Source organism: Populus alba, chromosome 18 (assembly GCF_005239225.2).
Source record: "Populus alba chromosome 18, ASM523922v2, whole genome shotgun sequence".
Lineage (NCBI taxonomy): Eukaryota > Viridiplantae > Streptophyta > Magnoliopsida > Malpighiales > Salicaceae > Populus > Populus alba.
Genome location: NC_133301.1, coordinates 2,535,175 through 2,547,572, shown reverse-complemented (window position 1 = coordinate 2,547,572; position 12,398 = coordinate 2,535,175). Strand labels below are relative to the sequence as shown.

The 12,398-nt window shown below is 30.5% G+C and overlaps 1 protein-coding gene across 1 annotated transcript; it reads left to right on the top strand.

Moving 5' to 3' along the window:
- Positions 1–8,569: 8,569 nt before the first annotated feature.
- LOC118051201 (BIIDXI-like protein At5g11420) lies at positions 8,570–11,688 on the top strand. Its single transcript, XM_035061785.2, has 3 exons — positions 8,570–8,727; positions 9,923–10,420; positions 11,138–11,688. The coding sequence occupies exons 1-3, from the start codon at positions 8,652–8,654 to the stop codon at positions 11,662–11,664; spliced, it is 1,101 nt and encodes a 366-aa protein (XP_034917676.1). The 5' UTR covers positions 8,570–8,651; the 3' UTR covers positions 11,665–11,688.
- The last annotated feature ends 710 nt before the right edge of the window (positions 11,689–12,398 follow it).

The window sequence follows — 12,398 nt, the reverse complement described above, 5'->3', positions numbered from 1 at the left end:
GTTTGATGTGTCTAAATTAGGTTTTGAGTTGGGAATTTTGGCAAGCGATTAGCATTGTATACATGAGATTTCTGAAAAGCCTGTATTAGGATAACATAGAATCACATGAAAATCTTTACATCCTGTGCCTCACTAGAGCTGTCCACTTGAAATTTAATATGGAATGCAGATACAGAGACTACACATATGAACTAGAACTACCTCTGAGTAGTGCCATTATCGAGGTAGATAACTTCAATGAACCCATTGCAATAGTTTGCAGGTACAGTCCATTGCCCGTCCGGCCACATCTCGAGTAATTGCGATGTAATTGTGTGACCTTCTATCTCAGATAGAATGCTAGATAGTGTTTCTTGACGAAGATCAAAGCAAGAATTAACTACCTTTGTATTTTCTTGACGTCCCATTGCAATAGTTTGTTTTTCATAGGTTTTTTTATTATTATTTTACTTGAAAAAAAAAGTGATTGATAACAAAAAAAAAAAAATAATAATAATAAGTTATCATTTCCTTGGCATATAATTAAATAAAAAATAATCTTGTGAATAAAAAGTTGTTAAATCTAATAAAGTGCATGGCTCGGGTTGTGGGTCGGTTTTTCAGCTTGACTTGAGTTTATTTTTTAATTGAATATTTTTATTTTAATTTTCATCTTTTAACATTAAGTTGATTGAAAATTAAGTAACGTAGTTGTTAAATCTAATAAAGTGCATGGCTCGGGTTGGAAATTAAGAATTAAAAAAAAAACTGATATGACCACTTTGAAAAATAAAAAAAAAAAAAAAATAATACATGATCTACTTTTTAGAGAAATTTTATAATGCTCGGGAAATAACTAGTAGCAACCTACTAGTTACTTCTAGAACACATTTTAAAGAAAAAATATATATACAACTAAAAAAAAAAAATATATATATATATATACACACACAACTATATAAAAAAAATTTAAATGAAGATATTCTTATAATTTTTAATTTTTAGTGGATTATAGATTTTATTTTTATTTATTTTTTTATATCTATCTTTATTTTAAGATAAGTTCATAAAATAAATAAGAAGATATTATTAATTAATATCTAAACATCATAAGATTTTCCTAGTTTTCACATAAAAATGGAGTTGAATCTTTATTGGCTATGGAGCCCGATACATTCTATGACTTGTGAGTGAATTTCAAAATAATATTGAGCAACTTAAGTAGAAGTGATTTCTTTTTTTAATGTCAAATTGTAAGAGGGCAAGAGGGCAAGGCCCTTTTTACAGTAAGTGGTCACGTTCAGAAAGTTATCGAGAGACAATATTAATAAATGCAAGCCACGTGGGCAGTTGAGACACCGTCTAATTTTCTGTACATAAGACGGTTGGTTGGGTCGTCTGTCTCTGTTGTAAAATCCAGCAAGAGATTCTAACAATGGGGCGTCGTGTTACTGTTTTTCAAAACCATTTAAAAACATAAACAAAATTATTCTTATATTTATTTTTTTGTAATTTGTATTGTAATTTTTTCTTGATATTTTTTTTTTGATAAAAAATTATGCAAAGACTATGAAAATAATGTTTCACTAGAACAATTACAATATTGTTTTATTATTCTGCTATGTTAAAAATTAACTTAGAATTTTATATACTTTTATTAACATATATAATCTTTAATATTTTTATTATATGTAATCATTAATTTTTTGATTCACGGTTATATTTTTTTATTTTATATCATAAAATACAATAATAAAACATGTGCATTAATTATTTTGTATTAAAAAAATTATTCAACCTGCAACAAAAACAAATTAAATAAATAAATTGACACTTTATTTTTTATATTTATTAATATAAATAATTCTTCATGTATTTAATTAAATAAAAAATTACTAGTCAAATAACCAGTTTCTAAAATAATCTTCAAGTCTGGTGGGAAGAATTTTCAATAGGATTTCTGTGTACCCTTTTGGCACTAAGAAAGTGATTGGCTTTGCATTAGCTTCTGTTTTTTTTTTGTCAAACTTAATAAGATGATGTTTGGTTATTTTCAGCAGCAGTGTTTTGGCCATGGGATCCATAAAAATTTAATGTTTCACCTATATTTTTGCACAAACAATTTTTTCATGATTTTCTTACAGTGTTTATATTAATTGCACTATTCAATGAATAATGCAATTAGCATAAACAGTGTATATATATACAATGTTCATGTAAACAGTGCAAGAGAATTGCATTGTGTGAACTTTTTTTTTTTAGGGTGTTAATTTTTTTAACATTTTAAAAAAAAAAAAAACTAATTTAAAGTGAATTAAATTCACTTGCAATGTGATGTGAAAAATATTTTTTTTTCCTAAAAAAACTAGTATAGAATGAATTAAATTCACCCGCATTGTAATATCAATTTTATACCTGATAATATTTTATCTAACTTTATTACATGCTCAAAAAATTATAAAAACTGTAGTTCTTATCAGATGTATTTCGTACGTAATGAAATTGTAGATGGTTTCATGGAATAATAAAAAAATATTTTATATAAAGTATAATTTATTTCATGATGTAATAGCAATAGTTAAATCCACAATATTTAAATTAAAAATCATCAATATTAATATATATTTTTTAAAATTATTTTTATAACCTCAATTTCAAAAGCATTCTTAACCAAACACATTAAACTATTTTTTCTTCAACCTCAATTTCAACCATAGTTTTGATCAAACACCTATTTTTTCAAACCAACCTCAACTAAAAATATTTTTTATAAAATAATTTTTTTCAAACTATAACCATAATAACTACATCAATACCAAACACACTCTATAATCCATATGCACAAATCACTTTTAAGTGTCACTTCATCACAATTACGGAAAAAATATATGGATGTGATTAGGGTGACAACCTTGTTAATCACGAACCATTTTAAAAAATTAAATTTTTATATTTTACTTCAAACTAATATTTTTTGGTATTTTAAAATTATTTTAATTTGCTGATATTAAAAATATTTTTTAAAAAATAAAAAATATATTATTTTGATATATTTTCGAGTGAAAAGTAACCGCAACCACTCCTAAACATGCTCATTGCCTTACGATCTCCTACGTGTTCCGATAGTATTTAATTTTTTTAATTTTTTAATTATTTTTTAAAATTATTTCGATCATTTCTAATGTTAAAAATAAAATTTTAAAAATAATAATAAAAAATTATTATTTTTATATATTTTGAATCCAAAATCACTTTAACATGTGTTTAGTATTACAATATAGGGTGATTTTTAAAATTATTTTTTTATTTAAAAATATATTAAAATAATTTTTTTTTATTTATAATATTAACACATTAAAAACATAAAAAAAAATACTCAAAAATATATGTGACAATAAAAACAAGACTGTAAGAGGTGAGCAATGCTCGACATTATTTCTTGCAATTATTTAAGATAAGGTGAGGGCATATGTTGGCACTTCAAAGGGAAAAATTCATTGAATATTTGGCTGTGGGATCCTTGCAATGGTAATCAACTAAGAGATGCATGATAAGGAATAATAATAATAATAATAATAATAATAATATAATGTAGCTATTTAATTTTATATTCTGCTGTTTATTAAGCCATATCTGGATGCTTCTCACATGGGTAGAAGTTCCGAGGCTTGTCCCGTGCAAATCAGAGAACATGAACTTAAACTTCACCTTGACAGTTTTGGATCCATTACAGCAGGCCTATCCTTGCAATCTGAAGCAAGAACAAAAAACACAGAAAGAGAGAGGGATCATTGCAGCTTATATGATGATAAGAGCAATTGTATCCAAACCTTGGGACTCCAACACCAAAAATGAATTTAGGTTGAATGAATTGAATATCTCTAGGCTGTCATGCAACAACATAATTGTTCACTGCATAACTAGGAATTTGTTAATGTCCTAATTTTTATAGTTTTCAAACTCGTGCCTTATTAGGGTTTGGATTATTTGATTGTTGAGTTAATTTACGAGTTTTCGAGTTCGATTACAATTATTATTTTTATTTAAAGCCATTTTGTTTCAAATTTTTTTTATAAATCCCTTAATTTAGGTATGATTTAGTTTAGAATGGATTTGATCAAATTAACTATATAGCGGATAAAACTTCGAATCAATGTAAAAATAATAATTTGAAATGAAACTCCAAACATAAAATCAGGTTGAATGAATTGAATATCTTAAGCTATCATGTAACATCATAATTGTTCAGTGTATAATTTTAAAGTTGTTGATGTACTAGTTTCTATAATTTTCAGACTCGCGCCTTATTAGAGTTTGGATTATTGAATTGTTGAGTTAATTTACGGGTTTTCAAGTCCGATAACATTTATTATTTTTATTTAAAAACATTTTATTTTAATTTTTTTAATAAATCTCTTGATTTTGACCTGATTAATTTCAGAATGGATTTGGCTAGATTAACTAAATAATAGATAAACCTTCAACAAATCAATTAAAAATAAATAATTTGAAATGAAACTCGACTATGAGTCTCAATACATTATTGGAAAGGTAGGTTAAAGAAATGAAAAGGGAATATTATTTTGTTCTTTCTTTAATTTCTCAATACCCAAACCAGCCGACAAGACCATAAACCTTGAACAATCAAATGCAGAGACTCCAGATCACAGAATAATACAGAAAAAGTATGTTAGTGACAACAAAAAATCAGGGCATATCCCTAAAATTCAACACAAACTACATAGATCTGAATTTTGGACCATATATAGAGGAAAGAAAAAGATATATCCAGAAAAGGAAGAGGACAGCGGTCCCTCCAGACCTGCGGCCTGAGCACCGTCGTCCACATGAAGATGATCGGGGAATAGATGAGTCTGAAATTGAAGTAAGGCCTACTCTCATGCGTTATTATTATTATTTTTACAAGTTAAAAGGCCCACATGCCCTCTGTTCTTCTTGTTTCCCCTCGCCGCTCGTCCGCCGGGTCCCTCGACTTCTGATCACCTGGCCCTCTTCCTCATGGCATGTTTCTTTCACTCCTTTAAACATGGATCATCTTTTTAATTCTACAGGCACCTCTTTGTTTGCATCCTGGGGGTTTTTGGTCTTTTGGGCTTAGGACATTACGCATTTATGGAGGATCTTTGTTGATTTTTCAGGTGAAGTTTTTACCTTTGGTATTTGAAGAATGGGAAGAGACAAGAGGAAGCTTGTTTTCGAGCATTGTTATGTGAAAAAATGGTGTAATTGATCAAATGACATTCTCTTTTGCCTTCTTTTTGTATAGATAAATTAAGAATCCTAGAATTTGAATTATGAGAAAGAACTTAACTATTTACATCTTATATTTATTTCTTAATAATTATGAATTTAAGTTCTTTTAATATAAGTGGAAATTTATAGTGTTATTAATTTTAGAATTTATAGAATTAAGCACCGTCGTCCACATGAAGATGATCGGGGAATAGATGAGTCTGAAATTGAAGTAAGGCCTACTCTCATGCGTTATTATTATTATTTTTACAAGTTAAAAGGCCCACATGCCCTCTGTTCTTCTTGTTTCCCTCGCGCTCGTCGCCGGGTCCCTCGACTTCTGATCACCTGGCCCTCTTCCTCATGGCATGTTTCTTTCACTCCTTTAAACATGGATCATCTTTTTAATTCTACAGGCACCTCTTTGTTTGCATCCTGGGGGTTTTTGGTCTTTTGGGCTTAGGACATTACGCATTTATGGAGGATCTTTGTTGATTTTTCAGGTGAAGTTTTTACCTTTGGTATTTGAAGAATGGGAAGAGACAAGAGGAAGCTTGTTTTCGAGCATTGTTATGTGAAAAAATGGTGTAATTGATCAAATGACATTCTCTTTTGCCTTCTTTTTGTATAGATAAATTAAGAATCCTAGAATTTGAATTATGAGAAAGAACTTAACTATTTACATCTTATATTTATTTCTTAATAATTATGAATTTAAGTTCTTTTAATATAAGTGGAAATTTATAGTGTTATTAATTTTAGAATTTATAGAATTAATCAATATATATATATATATATATATAAATTAATCTGAATACCAATATTAATAAAAAAAAAAAATTAAGAATCTGGTTTGTACAAGACCAAACTCTATTCTAGGTTAAAAAACGTTCGATATCAAGGTTTAAAAGCATAAAAATATTGCAACATGTAGAAAAGTTGACAGAAGAGACAAAACTCGCCATCTTTCATAACAACAAGGGAGGCATTTGAGTTGATTAAGAAGGGTAAAATTGCAAGAAAATATCAAAAAAAACAAAAAAAATTGGAGAAGACTTGGATTGGTCACATGGTGCTAGGTTACTTGTTTACATGTCACAATTATGTCAAAGCCAAAAATTAATGATAAGCCACACGATAAAGCAATAAAATTTATCCTAATTTAATATTTATAACGTCAAAGGATTGGTCTATTGATTAAAAAAGTTAACATACTTTTTTTTGTAATCATTATCATTTAAATCTCAATATTGATTACAAAAGTTAACAAACTTTTTTTGTAATCATTATCATTTAAATCTCAATTTACTAGAAACTCCAATTAAGTTTTAATTCCGAAATGATGAATGGTTTGTTTTATATAGGATTATAAAAATAAACTTTGTTTTAATATTCGAAAGATGTCCTCAATATTAACAAAAAAAATAAAAATGGAATGGGATTTTAATGTACCCTTCTCATTAAATATTACTCACCTTAATAGTGTTTTTTTTATATATATATATAATTTTATTTTTTAATATTAGATTTTATTTAAGAATGAGCTTCATAATTGGTTTTAATGAGATTGTTTTAGTTTTATGAATTTGACCGTAAGTTTTGCTTGTTAACTTAGTTTGAGTTGAGTTTTTTTTTTAAAATTAATTTTTTTTATCTCAATTTTATCTTTTAAACATTGGATTGAAGAGCAATCATACTTTATGATTTGTTTTGGTTTATTTTCTATCAGGTTATCCTTATCTCATGACTCGGGCCATGAATTTGATAGTTAACTTGTGTTAACTCAAGCTATTTTTTGTGTTTTTTAATTAAATTTTCAATTTCAATTTTAATTTTAATTTTAATTACATCTTTCAACATTAAATTTATTGAAATTGAATTTCATAATTTATTTCAATTTACTTTTTATTGGGTTATTTCAGTCTCATATCTCAAGTCACGAGTTTGGATGGTTAACTCGAGTTATTTTTTTTGTTTTTTTATTATTATTTTTTTTAATTTCATCCTTCAATATTAAGTTTCTTGGAAAATTAAGTTTCATGATTTATTTTTGAATTTACTTTTTATATTATTATGATGGTCTCATGACCTGATATTCAGATTTGTAGGTTAACCCGAGTTAACTCAATGTTATTGTTTTAATATTTATAAAATAGGTTTAATTTTGAATATTTATTCTGAATCAAACAATATTTTTACTAATTATTTAAATTATTTTTAAACTCGTAAAATTAATTGCGTCATATCAGAATAATTACAGAGATTAAGATTTGTTAGTTAATCAAACCAATAACATATTCTTCTCTATCGACAAATTAACAAAGGCTAACTATTTTTTTATTTAATTGACTAATGACAAACCCAATTCATTCCCATTTTTCCTAACCGATTATATTTCATGTTATCGTGAAACTGTTCTTATAAATATATTATTAAATATTCATTTAAAGATATGGGTTTTGACCACATTTGACCATCAAATTAAACTACAAACCCTTTAGAAATTCAAACGCATTTATCTTTATTAAATTCTACGACGGCATATTTATTTCATATATTAAGACATTCACTTAGTTTTTCTAATGGTTAAGATATTGATTTTTGGATTAATCTTTATATAGTAAAAATACAATTTTCCATAATTAATTATTCATAGATTTTCTACACTCATATACTCTGAATTAAAAGAAATTACAGTCATCTATTTTTCCCATGATAAATTACAGGACGAAGATACCCTCAACAACATTGAGCCAAAAGGTGGACATGTATTGCTTGCATAAGCTATGCTATGGGAAGGGAAATCATGTGACCATGAAACAACTTCTATCTTCGGGTTTTCTGAGATTATGATAATAATGATTAAAAGTATTTTTTATGTAGAAATGATAAAAAGAAAAATTATTTTTAAAAAATTATTGTTAACATCAGTACATTAAAACGATTTGAAAAGTTTTTAAATTGTAGTGGTGATAGCGGTTCGAAGTACTTTTTACTTAAAAATACATCAAAATAATTTTTTTATTTTTTAAAATTATTTTTTGATATCAGCGTATAAAAACGATCTGAAAATATAAAAAAATTATTTTAAATAAAATAAATTTAAAATTTTTAAAACTACAATTTACACTTCCTTCCTAAACGCACTCTTCATCGCCTACCAAAAGACACGTCAAGATTCTGGTTTCATTATCAAAAGTAAAACAATTAAAAGGTATGTATGATCTCGTCATTAGAAAATGCCAAGTGAAGACACATGCCATCATGATGTCAGTCTTGCTATTTCTTTCAAATCCAAGGGCTTTTTTGCCTCACGGCATGCATATAAGCTCGTGCTCTCTCCCTCCTTTGCACTACATGCCTTCTCCTCCTCCTCTTCTCTTTCTTTCCCTTGGACAAGAAATTGTAAAGGACTTGAAATGAGAGGAGCCGCCGTGTTGTTGTCGGTGCTGCTGTTTGCCACCACTTGCCACTCTGTCTTCTCTTTCGTAGAAGGTAAGCTTCAGAGCTCGAAGACACTTGCATATGTCTTCATGATGTACATTTTTTTCACAATCTTAAACACAATGGCTAGCTAGTAGCTACTACCCACCATGATGATCCACCAAAAAACCACCTGGTTTCATAGTTTTGTCCCTTGATAGGATCATCCAAAGCATTTTGGTCCTAATTTATATAGTTGGAAAAGTCTACTGTGCACAAATCTCTAGCTAGGTCTCTCACAGCAATATTTTGCACCTTGTTTGCTATTATATAGTCTCTAGAGTAGTGATTAATCAGTACCAATTCATCTTTTTTCACCATTCTTGACCTTATAAATTGCTTAGCCACACACAGTCTGTTCCAGCAAAATTTAGAGATTTCGATTCTTGCAGTGATGAAGATGTTCAAAAACAGAGTCGCCATTAAGTTCAATAGATCAAAATACTGGTTTTTTTCTGATTGGTTTGGTTCTGCTTCAAGTATATCTATGGCAGTTTTTGTTTTCACGGTACAGCTATATCTTTAAAAAATTGTTTTCTTTTATGGCAGTTTTTCTTTTCTTCAGATTATTTTTTTTTAAAATCATTTTGAATTGCACCACTGTAGCTCATCTTTTCTAGAAAGCAGAAAGGACATGGCATTCCAGGCTGAGCCAGTGCGGCACGTGATCCTTAAATTGTATATCGGTATTTGTAGACAGGGTGTATATAGCACCAGGCGTAGCACCTTCCTCTTTATAGCTTATAACACGTCACTAGTCCCTTTACCAAAATATTTTAGACATTTTTTGCTCCTCTCCTTTTCTTACTTTCTAGCTCCCCCACTCCCTTTTTTTACTAAGATTTCATATATAATTTAGATATTATTCAATTGAACATGACCTAAGATGGTCATGAGAGAGACATGGAATTTTGTATTTACAAAATCATTATGATTTAATTATATAACATCACAAAATGAGTTGAATGCAAAGAATGTTTTTGTCGGATAGTATATAGCAGGGATGATAGTTGAAGCACGCTCCACTTGAGAAACTAGACCTGGGGATCGAGCCACCGTTTTCCACCACCATCATTGTACTGAAAAGAACTATGTTTTTGCATGTTTTCACATTTATTTTCTTAAATGAACATCGTGGTCTCATGATCTGTTAAGTTTCTTTGCAGTAAGTTTTCTCAAGAAGTTGAATTTGTCCATCATAATGCAGGGCTAGTAGAGAATGGCAACTTCGAGCTTAGCCCGAAGCAATCGGATATGAAAGGAACAGAGATGATCGGACGCTATGCATTACCAAAATGGGAGATTTCAGGCTTCGTGGAGTACATCAAAGCAGGCCAGAAACAAGGGGACATGTTGCTAGTAGTGCCAGAAGGAGCCTATGCAGTAAGGCTTGGAAATGAGGCATCAATTAAGCAAAGACTGAATCTTACAAAGGGAATGTACTATTCCATCACATTTAGTGCAGCTAGAACTTGCGCTCAAGAGGAAACATTGAACATTTCGGTTTCTCCTGAATGGGGTGTGTTGCCAATGCAGACAATGTATAGTAGCAATGGATGGGACTCGTATGCTTGGGCATTTAAAGCCCTGATCAGTCCTGTTGAGTTTGTTATTCACAATCCTGGAGTTGAAGAAGATCCTGCTTGCGGTCCACTTATTGATTCAGTGGCAATTACATACTTATATCCTCCGAGACCAACAAATAGTAAGTTCCCTGTAAATTTTCTATGCATCAGACTCATGGTTTGCTAGGCATCAATCATCAAGAAGGATACACAAATATAGGACAAGTTGTTGATGTGAAGTTAATGGGTCCTCATTCAATTATGTCCCTCAATGCCACTGCAATGAGAGACCTTCAGAACACTGTCTCAACTTGATATTTAGCCCTTGGTAAGTAGCAGGGCACTCAAGGACTATCTTCCCCAGTTGCCCCACAATATTTATGGACTGGCCTTCAAGTATAGAAATTCTGGTACCACTTATTTTCTAGTCGTTTTCACCAGGGGACAAGTATGGGAAAGTAACAGGACTAGATTATTAAGAGGACAATGGTCCAAGTAGAGAAAAGGATTGGTGCTTTGTAAGACTAGATAAGTAGTCTTAAATTCAGCTCTAAAAATGTTAACCTGCAAGTAGTTCTGTCAATGAAAGAATCCTAGCGGTAGTTAGCTATAATTAACTTGGCTCAATGGATTTGAGACATTAAGATGCTTAACTTGCAGCCTGCAGATTGCAACTTGACCTGTGCAGAGCCCTGCATTTAATGACTACTTGATGCTTGGGTCCCATTGCAGTTGTTCCTTTCTGTTTGAACTTTGAATCGTTACTCAACATGGTTCTTAGTTATTGTGTCCTGCTATAAGCACCAAAATGTTGAGTTAATGCTAAACAACTTACGATTTTATGCTATATTTTGCAGAGAACATAGTGAAAAATGGGGGGTTCGAAGAAGGTCCATATGTGTTTCCTAACACGACCTGGGGTGTCCTAATCCCACCCAACATTGAAGATAAGCACTCTCCACTCCCTGGCTGGATGGTTGAATCCCTTAAAGCTGTTAAATACATAGATGTAGAGCACTTTTCAGTGCCTCAAGGACGACGTGCCGTAGAACTTGTAGCAGGCAAAGAAAGCGCCATTGCACAGGTAGCCCGTACCGTAATCGGCAAAACCTATACCCTCTCATTCGCAGTAGGAGATGCTAGCAATTCATGTGAAGGGTCAATGGTTGTCGAGGCGTTTGCCGGCAAGGACACACTCAAAGTTCCCTATGAGTCTAAGGGCAAAGGTGGATTTAAGCGTGCTGTGCTCAAGTTTGTTGCTGTTTCTACTAGAACAAGAATAATGTTCTATAGCACATTTTACACCATGAGGAGCGATGACTTCTCTTCTCTATGTGGACCTGTTATTGATGATATCAAGCTGTTGAGTCTCCATGGAACATGAATCATTAAAAGCCAATTAAGGTTATTGACAAGTCTTTAAGTGGCTGGATGTATGAATTTCGCTGTCACGGTTATACTATGTATGAATATTTTTGCTATATAAGAGAGGCAGGCAGGCAAGGGGTTTTAAGGGTGAGTTTTTAGCATGATGCATCAAGAAAAATGAGACTATATATTTTACTAATATCAGGGTAGTTTATAGTAGTACTATGATTTTATGAGAGTGGGGTTTTGTACTATTTTTAGCAAAATAAAATAAAGTCTTTCAAGTATTCTTGATATGAATGCTTGGTGAATGTTCATCTCCCAATGCTCTTCAACATTACAGGACTAGAAATGCTTGAATCTTGATCTTGAGCATTGATGTCAAATTCTGACAATGAGCAATCATGCAAGTCATGAGTCTTGATGATAGTTTTTGAAAGATGAATCAATATCATTCCAGGACGAACTGTTTCCTGCTCAGCAGAAACAAGACTTGCAGGCAGCTAATTTCTGGGAGAGGCCAAAGGCTCAAACAGTATACGTCACTATAAAATTTTTATTGACAGCTAAATTTTCTAGTGATAATAATATTAATATTAAATGACAATTCTTTAAATGAGATATTTTTTCTAAAAACCTAAGATGCCACATATTTATTTTTTTTCCAACACCAAAATTATTTTTAGGCCCGTCGCTGCTATGTATGACAGAATAGATAGAGTCCATCCCCAATTCATCATCTCTTATGGC